A 23,138-nucleotide genomic window follows, 5' to 3' on the forward strand; every position below is an offset into this window, starting at 1 on the left:
TCAACTACACCAATTTCTGCTCACTTCTCTGTTCAGAGTACAAAGGTCTGTGACCCAGTTTTTCTATTCCTGTCGTTAGCACTGAAGCCTACCTTACTTTTGTACACTGACATACAATGTGTAACTTGTGTCTCTTCAATATAAGGTGTCAAAAAAAGACTACAAGACATGTCAAACGGAAATGACACCATCATTTGTATACCGGTTTAATAATGTCAAATAAACACTATAGATTGCATACCTGACTTGCAAACATGTCCTCCTGCATTTCTTTCCACATTTCCAGCTCAAGAGCAGCTTTGTACTCTAGAGTCTCACGAGGTTCTACAGGAGGCGGAGGAGGAGGATTCTGAAGTAGTGAGCTCTGGAGATTCAAGAAAAGCAAATATCAAACATGGGCTACCCTATGCAAGATTGAGAAGAGACAAATTTGAACCAACATACACATAGTAATAGCAAAGGCAGATTGTAAAAGTAATGGAAACAAGTTTGAAAGAATTATAAAATCGGGTAATACGAAAGGATACCTGAGATGACTCCGACACAACAACCTCTCGCTTTTTCACCAGTCCATAATCCTCTAAGATTACTATGTATGAAAGCTCAGCCACTTTGTTTGTAGATCTGAAAATAATATTAGACAGCATAGTATAAACCATTATAAGACAGAAATACACCACTAACCAATAATACCCTGTAGAAGAAGCTCTGACAAATCACCTGATGATAGCTTAGGGAAGCAATGGACTGGCTGCAGCACCATTCTTCTATCTAGTTCACACCAATAAATAGACTTAGGGATTTTGATTTTACCCAAATAAGCCCCATATTACCCACAATGACAGCTTTGCTGGATAAAACTGCAGTCTGAATGTGGATTGGGGGTCCCCTACCATCCACATCTCCTCTTCCCACCACTGCTGCCCCCTCAGAGAAATCACATACAATCTGCCATTATAGCTGTAGTACATTAATTTACCACCTCTCTTCCCCTGACATCATGCTCCTGGTATATTCTCATCTCTCCCCTTGGGCCCTCATACTTGACACCCACCCTTCTCCTTTGGGAGCCTGTCCCTGGATATATAATAAATATTGAGATCCATGTTTTTTAGATTTAAATGTCTTCATTACAAAAATACTGATTAACATTACACCTCCAGAACCCCCCCCAAAAAATAAAATCACACTGAAAACCAGATACCCAAACTATAATGGCTCTCACATGAAATATGTATATGGATTTTGTACTTTATAAGCCAAATATTTCTTCAGGTGTGAAAATGATCTTCTATGCATAATTAACAATAATGTGTTCTTATAACTATTAGTACATTACGGACACATTGCACTAGTGTGATAGATTTTTTGAACAGTATTAACCCTGTGGCTCAATGTACCCAAAACAGGTTTTTTCCAAATAGAGTGACTGTGGCTTCACCCTCCCAGCAGAAGAAAATACAAATTTTTGCATGTTTAACAAATATTAACGCCAATATATACAACACCTTAATATAATGTAAAGTCAGTCATTAACTCATTTTACACCAGAAGGTGAATTAAATAAGCACGCAGAATGTATTTCATTATTTTGGATTTGTTCTACATATAAGTTCTAATACTAATTGCTCTAATTGTAACATCTGCAGCTAGTGTAATCCTCTGCTTAAATATAGAATTTAAAGTATAGCAGAGAATTGCACAATCTCAATATTTAGTATAAAACCATATCACAACCAACTACAGCAATAGGAGTGTCCATCAGCTGATTTCTCCAGACATATTGTTATGAAAATTACTGTCCGGATTGGCTGGAGCACCTAGCCAATCAGAGCATTAAATTCTGTTGCAGCAGGAGAATGCCCCATTTACAATAGGCAATGGGTCCCTGATCATCTAAGTTGAGGGGGAAAAGAGTATTTAACATTTTTGGGTGGACAAACCCTTAATGCTACAAAAACACTCAGAAAGTACAGAAAATCAAATTTCCCAGATATGCCTTAACAGTGTCCCAAACTCATTGAGCTAATGTTAAGTACATGCACTAATTTAGAATATTATTAGGATTCAAAAAAATGTTTTATTTTTTTTTTGGGTTGCAATACAAGATTCTATTAGGATTTATGTAACGGAAACCCTTGTATGCGAAGCTTAAATAGTTTATTTTCAGACAGTGACATCTACTGGCTTGAAAGATTTTCAGTCACCACTTTAAATTATTGAGGCAAACAAGCCTCACTTCACATCTAAGAATGCAGCAATGAGCATTTGTAATGAAAACTGTATTATAAACACTACGTACAACCCATACAAGCTTAAAAAAAAGACAGAGGTATATTATGATGTCGCTAATGGACGTTATTTGTGTGGACCCGCGTCACCTCCAGATTGTGGTGAAGCAGGTCCTGATAATGGCAGCCTGTATTATCCTATGTTGTTCTTATGTGGGAGTGCGTTACATCACCTGTCCGGTGATCTATACCCTCCCTGTCATTTAAAAAAACATCTCCCGATTAGTACATGGGGGAAAAGCGGTATCAGCAGCACATAATATGCGCTGATACTACTAAACACCATAACGCAGAATAATACATCTACCCCACAGTTTGCCATTTACCCCTAGAATTTTCTGTTCACAGCTAGAATTAGAACATTTACAAAGACTATCAATCTAAAACGGCACCATGTATTCCCAAATAGAGTACACCCAGTGAAACATAAAAAAGAGAACATAGGTGCAGAAACAAAGCAATAAGTACAGTATAAAGGATGAAACGCATTAAGGTGCTAAACATTGGTCACTTTATCAATGCTTGTCTGGCATAGTGTGCTCCTAAAGCCAAATGCTATGTGCCGCACTACACCTGTAATATAGAATCCACTGTGATAAACAGTGTGTACGTGTGCAATGGCATAAGAAGAGGTAGAAATAATAAATTGGGGTACTTTAACTTTTGATTTATTAATGTATATTCACTATGTATACAACAACTTCCCAACCCATGGATGTCCCTACTCTGCTAACCTCATTAAATAGCTTTTAAAATCACAGGTTATGCTATGCTGCGATGGCTGCTGCAAGCCTGTCCGTGAGATTCAATTGATAACTACCAAAATGTATAGATTATATAGAACAGAGGGGTTGGGCATTGGATACAGGTGGTCAGAATATCGACAGCGGCATCCCGGCAGTCAGAATCCTGACGCCATTAGGTAAGTACCTTGATGCTAACCCTTACCCCTCCCTGGTGCCTGAACCTAACCTCCCACCCAAGTGCCTAAACCTAACCTCTCCGTCCTTGCACCCTAAACCTAACCCTCCCCTCTTAGTGCCTAACCCCCGATACTTACCTTCGGGATGCCGGCGGTCTGGATTCTGGGAGCTGGGATCCCGACTGCTGTCGTGATTCTGGCGCCGGTATTTGGACAGTCGTCATCCGGTCTGCCGGGATGCTGACTACATCCCAGAACAGAGGTTCCCAAACTGCACCATTACAGTCCAGGTTTTAAAGATATACCTGCTTGAGTCCAGATGGTCAAACCAAATTGCCTGAGGTACTAATTAAGTCACCTGTGCTCAAACATAGATATCCTTAAAACGTGGTCTGTAATGGTGGAGTTTGGGAGCCTCTGATCTAGAACATTTCTTTACAACATGCTGCAGTTACAAGACAGTCAGGGATGATTTGACCTCCATGGATACTTTATTTAAGGAATACATGTGTAATGTGCAACCTAGAATGATCATATTAAAGAGAGACTTACCCCTCTATGGCCACAACAGAAGTCTTCTCATAAGAGGTTTGTCTCCAACATTGGTCACCATGGGGTCCTATGAATTGTGACTTTTCTGAAGTCAAAACATTTGACAATTGAAGTCTTGCTACTCCAAGCAGGAGGTCCTTTGCCAGCTTATCTTTGTGCCACACTTCAACCAGGAGCGGAAGCCTTTAAAAGAAGGTCATATTTTCAAGATAATGAAGACAAATTACCAGTCTTTCTTTACCTTTTAATTAACTTTATTTTTATATATTACAATAACTAGAGGGTAGCTCATGCTAAAAATTAAGTTTGTTATGTTCATGAAAACATATCAGCAGCTTCACAACAAAGAAATAGGACTTTGGTGACCTCTAGTGGCCATGTGAAAGATAAACAGTATAGTTCAATGTAGCATATCATACAGAGCAACTATTCTTGTCTTAAAGGGATCACACCATCTTCTTTGATGGAAGCATTCTTATTTGTCAAAGCAGATAGCTTGTCATAAACCAAATACTATGGTATACAGGACATGCAATAATATACGAGAAAAGGATATTGTGTTAAATGTCAATTCAGCTGTAGTTTTCCACTTATTAGTAAATCTCAGAAGTTTACAATTAAACATGATATGTATCGCCACAGATACTACAACTAGCAAGGTCTTGGCAAGAAAGATGAGCAAGTTGCGGTCGCTTCATCGCTGTTGCTTTGTCTGCTCTTATCCACCGACCAATACACCAACATCTCACTTGTGCTTTTCTATACTTGAAATAACTTCATAACTACCAATAGATAACAGTGACTGCTACATTTAAAACAAATACAATTTCTTAATTCCCAACCAGAGCTCAGTACCTTAAGAACGTCTCCTGGAGCTGATGAGGCAAAGTTGCGAAGTCAAATGCACAGTAAGACTGTGGTAAGAAAACCTCCATATTTCTTCGTACTTCCACGGGAGGGTTAGTCATAATAGGGGCTGCACTGCCAAAAAATGGGTAAGAGTACCTGAAAAAAAAAAAAAAAAAACGCATGAAAAAAAAAAAGGTAAATGGGCTTAGAAACGTGAGCAATTTATTTGTATTTATCATAGATATTGGATCTACCAAATGGTTTAATAAGCCTAAATACTGATCACATTGGGAGTGAAGAATGGACATGTTAAATGTACAGGCTGACAAAGATAAAGTGGTCATTTAGCAAGGAGTTCTCCCAGGAGTTCTATAGCGCCCCTATTTCTGCCATTAGGCAGGATTTATTCAGCTGTCAGGTGAAGTGTTGGAGAACCCAGGAAGCAGCCAGATGAATACAAAGTTTGTTCTCTCAAACTATTTAGACCATTGGGGATTGGGAATTTACATGTACAAAACAATATCCAACAGACTAGCGAGAAACAGAATGACATCTAAGAGGTGTATTAAAAAAGATAAATAAAATGGAAGCAAAAACTAGAATACTGTACCTTAGCATACAGTTTACAGGAAACCCAGCATCAATATTACTGATACTTCTCAAATCAAGGGAGAAGCAGAAGTGGTGTGCGGCTGGGGGCACTGCTATTTTCGGTCCAGAAGTAGATTCAGAAACGCTCCTGACAGCGTCCAAAGCACTGTGTGCAATAGGCATCGGTGACTGGGCTCCTGCTATCAGAAGACAGGAGTTCTGTAATAGTTATAATGCAGATCATACAAAGAATGTATATCTTTACACCAGGACTCCCTATGTATAACCCCAACCTCACCACCAGGAACGATTTCTGCACAAATGTATGATGACATATATAAAGTCCATTATAGGCTATCTTACTTTTAAAGTCAGCCTTGCAAAGATGAAATTGTTTTTACTGGTGATATGAAAGTAGAGGACTGCAAATCTAAACAATGAAGATAGTAACTTCAGGTTCCAAACAGAAAACTATTTAGTCTTTCAACAGAGGAGATATTTATTACTTATGCTGGGCATACACAGCCAGATAAAATGTCTGTCAGACCGACAGACATTTTATCTGGCCGGCTGCCAGCCGCAGATGTCGCCGGCATACACTGTAAGAGAAATCTCAGTGTATAGCCCGACATCTGCGCTCCGCCCCCGGGGGAGGAGACATTTCCCCGTTCCTTCCGTAGGAAGGAACACAGGAAATGTCTGTCTGTCGGCCGCGCTGGGCATACACTGCCCGATGTGGCCGACAGTTACCGGGTAAATATCGCATCGGACGGGCATGCTGGACAATCCTGCATGCCCGACCGAGCAATATTTAACCCTCGGTCGCCCGCACACACGCTACAATTATCGGGGCGATCCGCCTGATATTGGCGATTGCCCCGATAATTGTAGCGTGTATGGCCAGCATAAGAGGGAATATTGTGTCAGCTGTGGCTAATGAAGTAACATGTAATGTTTGCAGCAGAACCCTGAATCGGGTGGGTGGTGAAGACTTGGGCTCTGACATACAGGAGAACATGGAGCTGCAGTTAATGAATCACATTTCTCTCAGCTTCCAAATTCAGCAAACATATCCACAGTGGCTAAACAACCACACATCCCAGTCACAGACAACATCACCAAACTAAGTAACCACACATCCCAGTCACAGACAACATCACCAAACTAAGTAACCACACATCCCAGTCACAGACAACATCACCAAACTAAGTAACCACACATCCCAGTCACAGACAACATCACCAAACTAAGTAACCACACGTCCCAGTCACAGACAACATCACCAAACTAAGTAACCACACGTCCCAGTCACAGACAACATCAAACTAAGTAACCACACATCCCAGTCACAGACAACATCACCAAACTAAGTAACCACACATCCCAGTCACAGACAACATCACCAAACTAAGTAACCACACATCCCAGTCACAGACAACATCACCAAACTAAGTAACCACACATCCCAGTCACAGACAACATCACCAAACTAAGTAACCACACGTCCCAGTCACAGACAACATCACCAAACTAAGTAACCACACGTCCCAGTCACAGACAACATCACCAAACTAAGTAACCACACATCCCAGTCACAGACAACATCACCAAACTAAGTAACCACACGTCCCAGTCACAGACAACATCACCAAACTAAGTAACCACACGTCCCAGTCACAGACAACATCACCAAACTAAGTAACCACACGTCCCAGTCACAGACAACATCACCAAACTGAGTAACCACACATCCCAGTCACAGACAACATCACCAAACTGAGGGGACAGTATAGTATACACAGGAGGCATAACGTTTGGTAACAATGGAAGTGATTTACTATGATGGCAATGTCCAGTTTGCATGATGCTGAGAAGTATACATGGTATTCTTTTTTTTTTTTTTTTTAAATATTACATTTTTATTAATTTTCAGAAAAACATACAAAGAAGAAACATAAATTGGGAATAAAACAAATTAAAAATCAAAAAGCTAGAAGAGATAAATCCCAACCAAACAAATCATTTGGTCCGAATGGACCATAGATAGAGTAGAAAGCATGAACACAGCAGTCAAATACAGATTGGATCACATATTCAATCTGCACCAGGGCACAACAGAAATTGACAAAATACCCAATTGTACCATAATAACTTTACTTTGAATTGTGGTCAAAAAAACCTTTAATACAATGCATAATTTTATTTTAGTTTATTTTATTATTATTATAACTAGTTCAAATCAATGTTTTAACTCAAGGAGCATTTGTGACTCCAATACTCACTCCAAGCGAACCAACGAATCAGGGGGTTAGATACTGAGGCTGAATAAAGTACCCCAGCTGTTTCAAATTCATAATGCGCTTGTACCTTATTTTCAATAGTTTGTATATCAGTAGCAACATTCGATTTCCATTGTTGAGCAATTAGTAGTTTAGTCATAATAAGTATGTGCCCCATAATATAGTGGTCGTTATAAGTAAGGTTCACATGATATATATGAAAGATCGATATTAGAGGATCTGGGGTAATCAGATTTTCTGAACCTGTTCAATAAGTTTAAATACAAGTGACAATAATGTAAGTAACTTGGGACACGACCAAAACATGTGTGATAGAATACCTATTTGACCACAGTGTCGCCAACAGGAATTAGAAATCGTGGGCCAAATCATATGTAGCTTCTCTGGGATGAGGTACCATCTATGGAGGAGTTTATAGAATTATTCCACGAGAGACACATTTAGAAATCTTAAAGCAGGTGTGAAAGACTGACTGCCAATCTTCATCAGTTAATGAGCATGACAAATCTGACTCCCACTTCACCAGAGAAGGAAGTTTTGGAGAAGTAATTATAAGGGTATACATTGTTTTCTTAATAAAGAAGTGTTGTGATGTCGGCAAATCCATACAGTGGAGGGCCCAGAACAGGCTCCCTGGGTAAAAGTTCTGCCTGGTGCACTCCACTGTGAGGTCCGACCAGGACCTCAAACACTCCATTAGGTATCCCAGACCAATTACCACTGCTCTGTAAAGTTTTCATCCAAATCCATCCAGTGGAAGGCCCAGAAAGTCTTCCCAGGTCAAAGTTCTGCCCAGCATCCCCAGGTTAGTGTTCTGCCCAGTGTACACCAATGGGAGGTTCGGCTGGGACCTCAACCCCCTAGTAGGTCTTCTGGGATCCAATGTTACCACTCTGAAGTTTTCATCCAAGTCCATCCAGTGAAAGTCTCTGAACAGGCTCCCCAGGTCATAGTTCTGCCCAGTGTACACCAACAGGAGGTACGACTGGGACCTTAACCCCTCTAAAACCTGGCCAGTATCCAACTATACCACCTCGCGTTGGTTTAATCCCAATCATTGCAGGGGTATCCGAATGCATAACCGGACAAACAAACCAATGCATTTTATACACTGGTTGCCAAAATTGCGGACACCTTATGAAATTTTAATGTTTATCAACTGCCGCTGCTTTTTATTCAGCAACGGCTTTTTTCGGGGAATCCTACCTTTTAGGCCAATCTCCGTTAGTCTTCTCCGTTCCGTTCTTGCACTGACAAACACACCAGTTGCACTCAGTTTACTGCTAATGACCGCAGATGACATCCATCTGTCCCTGACGCAAATTCTTTTTATTCTCCTATCATCAACAGCTGTTGTGCACTTTTTCCGGCCTTTTCCTTCTTTGTTTTGTATAGACTGTGTTACCTGATAGCGTAAACAAAACTTTCGTACTCCTGATGTTGTCATATTCCCACCAATTGCAATTGCTGCATACGAAAGACCATTTCACTTAACACCACAATCCTGGATCACGTCGCTGTGCTGCTGTCTTGAAAAATAAAAGGATACCCAACGAAATACTGATAGGACAGTAACATCATAAGTACACAGGGATTTTCACCCTAAGTGTTGATTTCATTGCATAACTTCCCTTGTAATGCAAATATTTGACCTCTGTTTATTGTGTTGAATTCAGCATTAAATTTCCTTTCATTTGGTATATGAATAATTGCACTGCGTGAAGTGTAACACTTTTTATAAGCATTCAAAGCTGAAAAACATTCAACATTTCAAAAAGTGTCCGCAATTTTTTTAGCCACCACTGTATATAAGATGACACTTTGTAATCATGGCACAGGCCCAAATAAGTAAACCTTACATTGACCTGTATCGCCACAGATAGGAATGACCAAGATCTCTGTTTTGTCAGCTCTTATCCAACAACCACTATACTATAACTATAACAGGACAGTTGTGTTTTTCTGTACCTGAAACAACTTAATATCTATTGACAAATCACTGGTTGCCAATTTAAAACAAATATTGGTTATTAATCCCCAACCAGAGGTCATTGCCTTAAAAAAAAAAAAAAAAAAAAAGTCTCCTGGAGCTGATAAGACAAAGTCGCAAAATCAAACACACATTAAGAATGTGGGAAAAATCTCTACTTCTTCCATGAGAAACATACAAATTTAGGATTATAAAAATTGTGCATGGTAATTTTCCCTGTGGAAGAAAATGACTCTTACAGCACCTTGCCTCTATGCCAAAGTCAAGCAGGAATTCGGAATTGTTCTCCATATCAACACTATCCGTGCTGTTTCTCTGACTTGCAGTTCAGATGGGCACTAGGCATTGCATGTACATTGTGAGCATTGTTTAAGGATTGGCAGGCACAATACCACAGCAGATGTACAGCCCGTTCAGGGGAAACATTGATGAGCACAGAGTAAGCGTACAGGGGCGCACTACAAGGGACCCAATGTTGTCACAAAATGAAACCTAGAGTGGTATTGTTGATTCATGTTAGTCTATACAAATAACTCCATAGAATATGCTCCATAGAAACAGAGATAACATTTCACAACAGTGTCAAATTGCTGCATTATAACTGATGTGCATTGGAAAGACTCAGGGTGAGATGTATCAAGCCTTGGTGATATAAAGTGGAGAGAGATAAATTAGCAACAAATCAGCTTCTAATTGTCATTTTTCAAGCATAGCATGTAAAATGATAGTTAGAAGCGGATTGGTTGGTATTTTATCCTTCTGTAAGGGGTAGATTTGTTAAAGTTTCTAAAACAGACAAGTGATGTTGCCCATAGCAACCAATCAGATTCTAGTTATTTCATTGCATTCTAGAAAATGATACACAGAATCTGACTGGTTGCTATGGGCAAAATCACCACTGTTTTAGAAGCTTTAGTAAATATACCCCTAAGGTATAAAAATGTTACGTTATTGCCAATTACCTGCTAGAGGAAGCTCAGACGGCCCTGGAGCCTCTAGTAACCTTTGTTTCTGAGAAGTTGCTGGCTCTGCATGCACAGACTGCAAGCTCTCAACTTCACTCTCCGTAGCTTCTTCTTTAGTAGGCGGAGAATCAAACCGCTCATGTATAGGTGGTAAACTATTTGGATCTTTTGAATTTTTAGGTGGCGTTGATGGCTCTTTCCCAGTTACAGCACTTTCACTAAATTCTTTAAGACGATTTGAAGACTAAGATCAAAGAAAGCAGCATATTTAAAATGAATCACACAGCAGAAAAATAGTTTGTCAAACTAATAATTAAAACAATGCTTCTTAATGCCGCAATACCTGTAAATTCACTTCTTTATGCAGAGCAACTGAAACCCCTATGGTTGGTGAGCTTTCCATCGCCACAGATGGCTGTTTGGCTCGGTTAGGTGGGGAGAGGATGAATGCACCTTCAATGACCACTGGGTGGTGCTCTATTTCTGTGCTGGCTTTCTTCAGCAATCCTGTTAAAGGAATATCTGTGCTGCCAAGAGACTGATCACCACAACATAGATGTATCTTTGAAAATACAAAGGAAAAGGGAGGGGGAACGGTTGTGTAAAATCAGATTGGTAACGTCGTACAATAAAATGATAGTCGCATTTATGAAAGGAAAAGGGAAAAATAAAAAAAATACACATTCCTGCTGTCGCTGATACTGTTAGCGATAGCAGCAACTGTATATATGATGCTTACAACTGGCTGTTGCGAGCAGATAAGGAATAAATTCCAGTGTTTATAATTTCTGGGGTGTAAAAAGTGATTATGCGACTTTAGTACAAGTATATGATGCCTCGATAAGCACTTGTTAAAATGAGCCCCAGGTCAGAGACAAAGGATGGCGTCTTAAGATGCACATAAAACCCATACGTCATTAGGTTTGGTTAGCATACAATGCATGACCCCAATATTTTTAGTCTGTATACAAAGGAGATCACAGTGTAGCATGCATCACCTCCTGTTTTCAGAGGGCAGTACTTACCTGAATTTTAGGCTGCACAGAAAGAAACACACAGAGTACTTCCGTACTGCTACGTATTCTCACAGATGCTCTCTCTGGCTCAAAGTCTGGATTGATCAAGTCTGTAAAAGGCTCATTTGCGACATCATTTCCCAGCAAGGAATAGTAGAAGAAAAATTCTGGCTGTGATTCAGGGAGCCTCAAAGTACTTGGGATTAGCTGAAAGCAGATATAAAAAAATTATTACAGGTTGAGTCTCCGATATCTAAAATGCTTGTGACCAGGGGTATTTTGGATAACGGAATATTCCGTATTCTGGAATATTTGCATTTCATAATGTAATTTCTTGGGAATGGGACCCAAATATACACACAGAATGCATTTGTGTGTTATATACAACTTATATACACAGCCTGCAGGTAATGTTATACAATATTTTCAATAATTTTGTGTCTCAAACAAAGTTTGTGTACATACATAAAATTCAGTTATGATTCATATACACCCTATACACACAGCCTGAAGGTAATTTTATACAATATTTTTAATAATTTGTGCCTTAGACGAAGTTTGTGTACATTGAACCATCAAAAATCAAAAGTTTTATTATCTCAGTCATGCCAAAATAATTCCGTATTTTGGAATATTCCGTATTTCGGAATATTTGGATATGGGAGACTCAACCTGTATATTGAAGAAGAAAAAACAACTAATCAGTTCCAGTGAAAGGGACAGTAGCAAAGGGCAATATTGGTACAACTACCCAAAGCTGCAGCATGTGTGGCCCCAGCATAAAAAATGGAATTGTTTGTACGATATACTATCTTATCTAACACCATTTCAGAAACCATTATATACAAACATTCCATGGCACAAACTGTACATATATAAAAGTCGTAATATGCTTACAACTACAAAAAGGACATTTCATAAAATAATATGGAGATACACATTTAATGGAACCAGACAATCACAATGTGATCAGAAGATGTCCGATTACAGCCTGTGTCCGGACATCTACTGACCTTACATTCATAACCAATTTACACCAGAAGTGATCCATCTGCAAGTGACAGCATTGGCTCATTTGCTGAAGTCAAGTATGCAAATAACCCTAGTCTACAATCGGCCTCTCACTTCATATAGGATATGTGCTATATGACATGACTAGTCTCTGCAAAGATAGAATCTTGTTCTTTGAGATAATGACCCTTTTTTTTTTTCCACACTGTCCAACAGCATTGCTAGAAACAACCATCCATGTGCCAGGATTAACTTCACCTCGAGTAGTTGATAACCCACTCATGAGATTTCAGAATCTCCTCTGTCTGTCTTACATGACCAAGCAAGATCACCGGAGAGAGTCTGTTTAGATGAGAAAACTGACCAGATAGTGGATGACCGTTACATCTCTGGACCGGAGAACTGTGACCATGACCGACATCATCTTAGAGAGCACAGTGGGAGCTTTGGCAATGGGCTCTGAACTAGAAATGACAGTTTGAAACTGCAGGTGAATGTTCAAAGATTTCAAATTGGGAATGGATTGTAAAGACCCATCTTGCTTCTGTACCAGGAAAAGGTTGGAATAGAACCCAAACCACCTCTGGTTCACAGGAACAACTACTCCTACTGAGAGTAAAGTCTGAGTCACTCCTTCCAATACCATATGCTTCAATAGATCCCGACGAAGATGTGTAGAAAATAAATGCTTTGAGGTAGACCAGCTAAATCTAGGATATACCTAACTGAGAAGATTTCCTTCACACCTAGGCATGCAAAGTGGATTCCATCTACTTGTCTGTGAAGTGCAACAGGCGAGCTCCCACCACAGATACTGTCATGCTGGCTTCTTATCGATCAGTGTAGTTGCTGAGCTTGAAGCCACCCAGGCCTGTTTACTTTTCCTTTGTCCACTATGAGAAGCCGAGGGTTAATCATGTGTGAGAGCCTGGCCCTTAACACCACTCTGCTGTCTGAAGAATTGAAAGGACGGTCCATCAGTTTTGGAGCAGATAAGTGAAGTAAAAGGTCTCTCAGGACTAGAATTGGACAAAATTATTTCCTTGGCTTCAAACATCACTTTTACTGTAAGCAGAAGAGACTCGAGTCCTCAGCCTCTGTATCTGGCTGCCAGGAGCAGAGACAAAGTCCTGCATAAAAATCCTGTAGCTGAAATCAGAGTCGGAATTAAGCTTGTGTATACAGAAACTTCCTCTAAGTTCTCCAAAATGCTCCATTACAGAGAGTAACTCGCTTTTGGGATCTCAGGTAGCGTAAATTTTCCTATCCATGCTATCCATTAAAGTACTACCTAGAATTGAAATAGAGCGTTATGGTAACTTACCTTTGTTAACTCTCTTTCGTCGAAGTTCATATGGTCCACAGGGAGACCCTGGGGGTGTAGGTGATGGGAACCAAGCCGGGCACCACGCAGTTAAAGCTTTAGCTCCCAGGATGCACTGGGTCCACTCTCCCTATACCCCGCCCGCGAGCTAGAGGCACTTCAGTTGGTAATAAAGCCAAAGGCCGGAGGAGGATAATAGAGAAGGAAGTCTGGTACACTCAAGAAGCACTGTCACAGAAAAGGAGACGGAAAACCGGTGACCAGCAATATGGCCCATATGAAGCCAGGTGCGTCAGGGCGAGTGCCCTGTGGACTTCGAAGAAAGAGTTGACAAAAGGTTAAGTTTTTACCATAACTCATTTTCTTCTTCAGGGTCTATAGGCTCCACAGGGAGACCTTGGGGATGTCCCAAAGCAGTCGAGACACTCCTGCACTGAGAGGAGAATCCGGCACCCAAAAGGCGAAGGCAGCAAATGCATAGAACCTTAGAAAGGTCTGGACAGAAGACAACGTGGCCGCCTTACAAAGCTGAGCAGCCGAGGCACCATGGCGAGCTGCCCACGAGGGACCCACAGACAGAGTAGAATAAGCCTTAACAGAAGTCGGAACAGGCAAGCCTGCCTGTGTGTAAGCTTCTGAGATAGTCACACGATGCCATTTAACCAATTTTTGTTTATTGGCTGGCCATCCCTTCTTGTGAAATCTGTAGAGCACAAACAATGAGTCTGATTTCCAAAGAGAACTTGTACGGTCCAGATAAATCCTGAGGGCGCGGACCACATCCAATGAGGCCTCACCTGCCAAGAGGTCTGGTGATAGATGGCCGGTACAATAATTTCCTGAGTAATATGGAAACTAGAAACCACGAAGGAAGTCAGGGAGAGTACGAAGCACCGCCCTGTCCTGGTGAAATATCAGAAAGGGAGGAAAGGAGAGCGCTCCCTAATCTGACCCCCCTTTGCGGATGCAATAGCCAGGAGAAAAAGAGAGTCTTAGCTGTCAACCACTTAAGTTCCACAGAATCTTGTGGTTCAAATGGGAGGACCCTGGAGGGCCCGAAGAACTACTGCCAAATCCCAAGGAGCCTCTGGGGGGACAAAGGGAGGTTGAATCCGGAGGACACCCTGGAGGAAGGTGTGGACATCCGGAATCAGAGCAATTCTACATTGGAACCACACAGATAGGGCAGAGACATGCACTTTCAACGAGGCCAGACGTAGGGCGAAGTCCAGTCCAGCTTGAAGGAATGCCAGTATTCTGGAGATTCGAAAGACCTGAGGGTCGTAAGCTCTTGTACGACACCACTGGAAATATGTATGCCACTCTGGTAGATCCTGGTAGAGGCAGGCTTATGCGCTCTAAGCATCGTGTTGAGCTAGAGAAACCTTTGGAGGGATGTCTCAAGAGCCACGCAGTCAAAGACAAATGATCCAGGTCCAGATAAAGGCAAGGACCCGGAGACAACAGGTCCAGACGTTGAGGCAGCAGAAATGGAGTGTCGATGGAGAGACTCCGAAGATCTGAATACCAATGACGTCTGGGCCAAGCTGGAGCCACCAGCAGGACAGTGCCTCTGTCTTGTTTTAACTTCCGAAGAACTCGAGGAAGCAGGGAGACTGGAGGAAATGGGCACGCAAACCAGAAGGTCCATTTTACTGACAGAGCATCCACCAGGCTTGCTTCGGCATCTCTTGTTCTGGACCCGTACACTGGTAACTTGTGATTGTGTCAGGAGGCCATGAGGTCCAACTCTGGGAGACCCCATTTGTCCACTAGAATTAAACATCTTGGTGAAGAGACCATTCCCCTGGATGCATGTCGTGACAGCTGAGAAAGTCCACTTTCCAATTGAGAACTCCCGGAATGAACACTGCCGAAATAGCCGGAAGATGAGATTCTGCCCATGTCAGAATGTGTGACACTTCTGTCATTGCTGCCCAACTTCAAGAACCTCCCTGATGGTTGATGTAAGCCACTGTGTTGGCGTTGTCGGACTGAACCTGCACGGCTTTGCCATCATAAGGGCCCTGTACACAGCCCGATGTTCCAATTTGTTAATGGGCAGGGATGCCTCTACAGTGGTCCACTGCTCCTGAAAGGAGTGTGGACCGGTCACTGCACCCCATCCCTGGAGAGTGGTATCTGTTAGGAGTATCCAGTCCGGTATCCAAAAGGGGCGACCCTTGGTAAGATGAGAGGTCTGTAGCCAGACGTACCTCCGTAGAGAGTAACATCATCTGAGCTCTTATCCGATTGGGTAATCCGTTCCACCTGGAGAGAATCAGCCCCTGCAGGGACCTGGAATCAAACTGAGCATATTCCACCATGTCAAATGTGGACACCATGGATCCCAGAACCTGCATAGCTGAGTGGACTGACACCCGGTGACTGTGGAGACATCTGCGTACCCGCAGCTGCAGCGTGGAGATCTTTTCTGGAGTCAGATAGATTCTCTGCTGGAGAGAGTCCGGAAAGGCTCCCAAAATTAACCATCCTCTGTCAGGGAACTGGTGAGGACGTTTTCCAATTGATTAACCACCTTTGTGCTTGTAGACAAGCCACTGTCAGTTCTAGGTGGCGGTGAAGCACTTCCGGAGAACTCGCCAACAGGAGGAGATCGTCCAGATATGGTAGGAGCCGGATACCCTGATTCCGCAGATGGGCTGCCATGACAGCCATAATTTTCCTATCCGTAGGATCCTTTAAAGGAAGAAATGGAAGGCATAGGTAATGTTGCACTTTTAATTAATCGTGTAACGTGTGAATCCACCGCAGGGGGTTATTCCCACTTCTTACAATGAGCCTCAGGAAATGGGTAACATGAGGTCAAACATTTCTGAGGTTGATACCTCTTACAAGGCCTCAGCCATGTGATCCACCAGCTGATCTGATAAAGGTGTCTTCGGCAATATTCCCTCTGTTAAAACAGAGGGATTTAGGGGCTGGTTTGTTATCCTCTATAACCAATGCGGACCTGACCGCACGCACCAAGGCAGGAATATTAATTCCGTACTTGGCTCCGTCTCTTGCCGAGGGGAGTCAGGGTTAGAGGCATCAGCCACCTCTCCGTCATCAGATGACATCTCAGATTCTGATAGCTGTATCGATTGAGATGACAACACAGGACGCTTAGCTGGTCTTACAGGTTTCTCACTCTGCAACATGATCTGAATGGGCATAGAGGTCGTAGCCAGACTCTATACTGTGGTAGAGAACACTTCCACCCATGGTGGAGGACCACCCTATAATAATCCCACAGTGGGAATGACTGCCTGCTGTGGTACAGGAGGGGTCTGCACAATCAGTGGAAGCCCCTGTGAGTTAGGGACAGGCTGCTGTGGTACCCCCATAGGAGGAACAGTCGAGACCACCAGGCGGTCCACAATAGAGGCCAGCATCTGAGAAAAAAAAAACGCCCGAGGGGGCTCCTGTACTGATTGTCGGGGGGTTTGGGGCACATGGCGAATTATAACATTTCATACATAACCCATCCCGAACCACATCATCCTCCTCACTCAAAACCGCAGTACATAGTCTGCAAGTTTGCGATAAAAGTACAGGCATGTGTCCATTACCCTTGTCAGACATGTTCGCAGGGTAAATGACGCACAATAGCGCACTGTGTACAAAGCAACCACTAGTATGTATAGATACTAACAGGGAGCAATATACTGGTCCTGTCTTATGCAAGCTGCAGGAACCCGTTGCCAAGATATGGCACAGGGCAGTATACAACAGTATGTGACAGACTTCAGCAATATTGACGAGCGAGCAAAAAAATAAAAATTATATATATATATATATATATATATATATATAGATAGATAGATAGATAGATAGAGAGAGAGAGAGAGAGAGAGACAGTGCTATCACAAGTCACATACAATGCAGGAAAGACGCTGCAAAGCGGCACTATACTCAACTTCACAGGCGCAGTGTCTGGTAGGAAATAGCGCTACATACGCTGACCCTGGGGAGAGTACGCTGACACGGAGGAGGAGGACTGGGGGGGGAGAGGTATGCAGGGGGACCGGACCACGCTGTCCTGGGAGAACTGCGACTGCACCAGAGAAAATGGCCGCGGGAGAGCTCAGAGGCGGCGTGTCTGGAGGAGAGCAACTCAGGGAAGCCAGACCACAGTGGAAAGGTGCCCTGAGCTGAGGGGAGGAGCCGCTTGAACAGGGAAGCTGTTTCCCTGGCCAGTTATTAACCCCTGGGATGCTTGTTTCCTACACCAATAAGTCCCTGGTGGTCCAGTGGAATGCGATGGCCGGAGCCCGCGTCCTCACCCAGCACCTCCGATCTGTCCCCTGAGACTGGAGGTATCGACTGCTATAATATGCGGGTAAAACTAACATAACATAAAATAAATAAATTAAGCATTAGGGGCTGTCTAAACGCCCCCCCCTGCGAAATAGTGACCAGACTGCGGCCAGGCACCAACAAAACTGAGGTGCCTCTGGCTCCGGGGTATAGGGAGAGTGGACCCAGTGCATCCTGGGAGCTAAAGCTTTAACTGCGTGGTGCCCGGATTGATTCCCATCACCTACACCCCCAAGGTCTCCCTGTGGAGCCTATGGACCCTGAAGAAGAAATACTAGTTACCTCTGACAACCTAGCAATAGGAGCATTCTACTTTCTGTGGAGTCCTTTACCTAACCCTTGTAGCCGTCTGCAGTTGATAATGGACTGGAACTTCTTTGAAAGTCGAGTGAGGGCGGAAGTGCAGTTCTATGCCGTCACAACGCTGTTATCTTGTCTCCGCTGAAGCATCTGGCCATCGATAGTAGCAATTTTTCTGCTCGCCATGCTTCAGGCATGGTGGCTTGCTTCGCTCGCCACAGGTTACTATTCCCCCTTTATTCAATTGGATAGTAACTGATGACCTCAGCGTCCGCTCGGTGAAGGGCATCTAGACACTACCCTTCCGTATTCCCTAATGAGGATAGATCTGAAGAGAATCCCTCTCTAGACAGAATAGCAGCCACATGCAGCCTCTTCTAAGTTAAACTACATTTTTTAACGAGGAGGAGGACTGCACTGACTTGGCCAGTTCCTGCGACCAAATCAGCTTGACCACCTGGAAGAGAGTGCTGGGAGGCCCCAGGTACTGCCACTTCCCTAACATAATTTGTACAAAGCCAAATGGGACTTCAGGGTCCGATCCTTAGCGGCTGTTTAAAAGTTCTGTTACCACGAAAGTGACAGCTTTGTCCAAAACCAGTTCCACCAGATGAGGGCTCTAAACCTCTATTTCCCAAATCGCACAAATGGTTCTGACCTTTCACTAGGAAATTTTACCTGACAGTTAGTACAGGCAAATACCTTAATAGCCCCCTTTTCAGGAATGTTATTGGGAGTACTCAACCTCTCAGTCGTTTCAAAATATTGAAAATACAGTAGATTGGGAGATAAAAATTAAACACACACACCCTGGAATGCTGGCACTGACTGTTTGTAGGTTAAGGCCATTTCTGGTGGGCTTTTCTATGCAGGATTTGCATCCATAAGGAAAAGTGCAACAGGTAGAACATCCCCCTGGGTCCAGCAATGAAGAGTGGCAAGGAATCTACTTCCCTTCAGCTCTCTTCTCTGGAACACGGTAAGAAACCTTGCCCAATGACGGAGGTAATGCCGGGGAACCAAACTACAGAAGTAGCCATCTGGGATGTCTTCCCCCACAGAAGACCACACACTGAGATCATGCTGCCGGCCATAAGAGGACTCAGAACCCGCTCCCCTACAGGTCTTCCTATGCATGCCCAGCGACACTGCCAAAGGGAAAAAGGGGGAGGAGTCTGATTGATAGTGCCCAGGCTCCTTTCTTCATTCACTATACCTTACGATTTCCAGTATGCCCCACTGGATGAAAGAGCAAGAACACATTGCAGCAGCAAGTGTAGCTCCAGAATTACTGGTTAAAACAATAAATCACCATTAAGGAATCACAGTTACACAAGAGCCTCCTTGTTTAAACGTGTGCATACTACACCTATAGCTCAGCATGGACTACACAAGTCAGAGCAAAAACTGTGCTTAGACAACAGTGACAGGTATGCGATTTGAAGCTTCAGTAATATAATCACTTAAAACAAAAATTATGTTATATGGGAAATACTCACAAATATTTAAAATGGATGCTCTGGAAAAGAAAAGCCTACATTAAACGTAATTAAGTAAATTGCTGGTCATAAAGTAGTTATTACACTTGCCATTACCTGCTCCAATTGTGTTGCAAAAGCAACAGTTACAGAGAAAACAAAATAGTCTTTACAGTAGTCCACTGGCCCAATTTGATGGTAGCCCTCGGTTTCATTCAGAATAGGAACAAGGCTCTTTGGGTCAAGTCCAGGGAGTTCACCTAGCACTAAGAAAAATACAGCATGGAAATTAGAATTTATGTCACACTAGATAAATAGATCTATTTTCCTCCACTTTACACCCATCCAAAGAACCAACGGCTGCAGTCCAGAGATTCTCAGGTGTACTCTTATAGCCTTTATTTCACAGACACACACACAATATATATCAGCCACTCTTAGCACATTCTTAATTATGTACTCCAACATTTGCAAAGTAATAGTTACCAAGTACTTTTAATAAGATACAAATACATATAAAATGAAAATATCGAAGTCACAGACCAATTGGTTGCTAAAAGTTAACTATCCAAGCGATGATGGAAGCTGAAGATACACTGGACTTATTGGAAACAAATTATATATATATATATATATATATATATCTATCTATCTCTCTCTCTATCTCAGCAGTGATCCGGCACTCACAATGGCAAAGCAATGATACTACCCCCGATGCCATCCTTTAGTGGGAACGGCGTCCCCACTATACATGGCCACAAGAGGCGGCACTCGAAGTCGTTGTAGTAGGTAAAACAAATGCTGATTTAATCAGTCATAGGTGCTATACATCAACATTTCGGGGCCACATGCCCCTTCATCGGGATGACAGGAATGTTATCCTGATTAAGGGGCATGTGTAATGCAAATGTAATGTAAATGCGTATGTAATTTCGGGAAACGCACCCTTTGACAACCTAGCCGCATCTTGGATTTAAGGCACCAAAGGGCAGATTGGAGGGGGCATGTAAATTTTGCCAAGGTAAAATAAGAGCAATGTCGACACGAAACACATCCCAAGATGGCCACCAGTTTGGAGGGGGAAGACTTCCGGGTACTCAACCCCTGGTACAACTTGCTAGCAGATGATAATGACATCCGCTGACCACATCTGATGCTCCAACCAGACAATTATGCAACAAACTGCTGCAATCTAATAGCAGGATTATAGTGTATTGCATACTGTCATTTTGTTTTTTACATTTAAAACATTATTCCTAATCTTTTTGGGAAGAGGAAGGCTACCAGTTTGTCACAACACCGTGCCCAGCCTATGCTCAGATACGCCAATCTGACGTAGCTAGGTGGTTGTGACGTGGGTTTTATCTAAGCTACCACCACGAAGAGTATTAAAATAGCGCTCTTACGTTCGCCAGACACTTAAATCTCACTTGAACTCACAGTTAGTACACAAATATAGCATGGGCCTCTCCAGGCATGTGAATTCATTAGAGCACAGAGAGAACGCTGATAAAAGTTTTAGGATTTATTGAGAAATATCTCCAGGGTTAAATTACAGGAAAAATAGGTGAATAAACAAGACATACATACAATTATAAGAAAATGCAGAAAATGATTACAGATAAAAGAAAAGGGTAGAGTAGCAGCATATTAAAGTATCTTATGCTGAGATCTTAGAGAATCTGTGCGGAGGGAGACCACCATAGACCGACATGGGGAACACTCCTTGGCTCTCAGCTATTCCCTAGAAGTGAACAGCAGCACAGACGGTGTAATGGTTAGCATTACTGCCTCACAGCACTGAGGTCATGGGTTCAATTCCCACTACGGCCCTAACTGCGCGGAGTTTGTATATTCTCCCTGTGCTTGCGTGGGTTTCCTCCGGATACTTTGGTTTTCTCCCACACTCCAAATATATATACTGATTGGTCAATTTTGTGGGGAGCCAATTAACCTTAGTGTGTATGTGTGTGATCATGTGGTTGGGAATATAGATTGTAAGCTCCACTGGGGCAGGGACTGATGTGAATGGTAAGATATTCTCTGTAAAAGTGCTGCGGAATATGTGTGCGCTGTATAAATAACTGGAAATGAATAAAAATAAATACTAATATAAGTGTGAATGGCTGCTTCTGTAATTTGCAGAGGGTGGGAGGAATGGGTATGATTCCCATCAGCGGCAGCCCGACAGGAGCAGAGTGCGACGCAGCGGAAGCCCGACAGCGCTGGAAATCCCGATCGTGGATAGGCAAGTATCCACTAACCTAACCCCCCTAACCCTCCTTAGGGGTGCCTAACCCTAACTTCCCCCCCAAGTACCTAACCCTAATCACCCCCTTTCCCGCTGCCTAAACCTAAGTCCCCCGGGTGGTGCCTGACCCTAAGTCCCCCCGGGGGGTGCCTGACCCTAAGTCCCCCCGGGGGGTGCCTAACCCTAAGTCCCCCCGGGGGGTGCCTAACCCTAAGTCCCCCCGGGGGGTGCCTAACCCTAAGTCCCCCCGGGGGGTGCCTAACCCTAAGCCTCCCTCCCCCTAGCCTAAGCCTAACCATAACCCTCCAGGGGGGGTGCCTAACCCTAAGCCCCCCCCCGGGAGCCCTAAACCTAACCCTCCCCCCCCCCGCGGCTGTCTGCTCGCGGTGCCCGGAATCACTACGATCGTGATGCCGGGCGCCGGTCTCCCGGCGTCGGGGAAATGCGGGCGTCTACATCTAGACGCCCAGCATTTCGCCCTTGACAGTCGGGAAGCCGGCTGCCGGTATATAGGCAGTCGGCTTCCTGATTGCTTCCCGGGTGGGAGGCACATTCGCTACCTGTGCAGAGCTGGTACTATCTCACATTTGCGACCAACTCTGCATAGGTAACAAAATGCCCCAACACATTTTACATTTGTCTCAAATTGCTTTTAGCTCTAAATAAGGTCCAGTATGTGCAGCCATGACAGTGCTATAGGTGATGGTATATAAAACAGAACACGTGGATGACGTTCCAGGGGTAAGAGTGATGGTAAGGTAGGGGGGGTTAGGGGGTCACATAACTGGATTATGAAGAACAAGGTAGTATTAATAAAAAAGGAGATAAAATAGTGTATACAAAGATATCCATTACAGTTTATGTATATATCTAGGACTGCAAATAAGAAAAACGCAAAGTGAAAGAAAAAAAAAAAAAAAATATGTATGAAGGACTTCATGACCCAATGACAAAAGGAGAACCTTAGGAGTGATT

At 43.0% G+C, this 23,138-nt stretch overlaps 1 protein-coding gene across 2 annotated transcripts in view; it reads right to left on the minus strand.

Annotated features, from left to right (window-relative positions):
- CEP120 (centrosomal protein 120) overlaps positions 1-23,138 on the minus strand; it is a 103,863-nt gene that overhangs the window by 59,669 nt on the left and 21,056 nt on the right. The window contains exons 5-13 of one of the 2 annotated variants that reach the window (XM_088475161.1): positions 20,030-20,178; positions 11,486-11,683; positions 10,804-11,022; positions 10,458-10,704; positions 5,225-5,402; positions 4,621-4,770; positions 3,766-3,948; positions 528-624; positions 242-364 (exon numbers count right to left, since the gene is read on the minus strand). In XM_088475161.1, coding sequence (XP_088331287.1) covers positions 242-364; positions 528-624; positions 3,766-3,948; positions 4,621-4,770; positions 5,225-5,402; positions 10,458-10,704; positions 10,804-11,022; positions 11,486-11,683; positions 20,030-20,178 — 1,544 coding nt within the window. Of the gene's footprint in view, positions 1-241; positions 365-527; positions 625-3,765; positions 3,949-4,620; positions 4,771-5,224; positions 5,406-10,457; positions 10,705-10,803; positions 11,023-11,485; positions 11,684-20,029; positions 20,179-23,138 lie in introns of both variants that reach the window. The other variant, XM_088475160.1, reaches the window with a different exon arrangement.

This window comes from Taudactylus pleione, unplaced genomic scaffold, assembly GCF_031769625.1.
Source record: "Taudactylus pleione unplaced genomic scaffold, aTauple2 ptg000162l, whole genome shotgun sequence".
In the NCBI taxonomy this organism is placed as follows: Eukaryota; Metazoa; Chordata; class Amphibia; order Anura; family Myobatrachidae; genus Taudactylus; species Taudactylus pleione.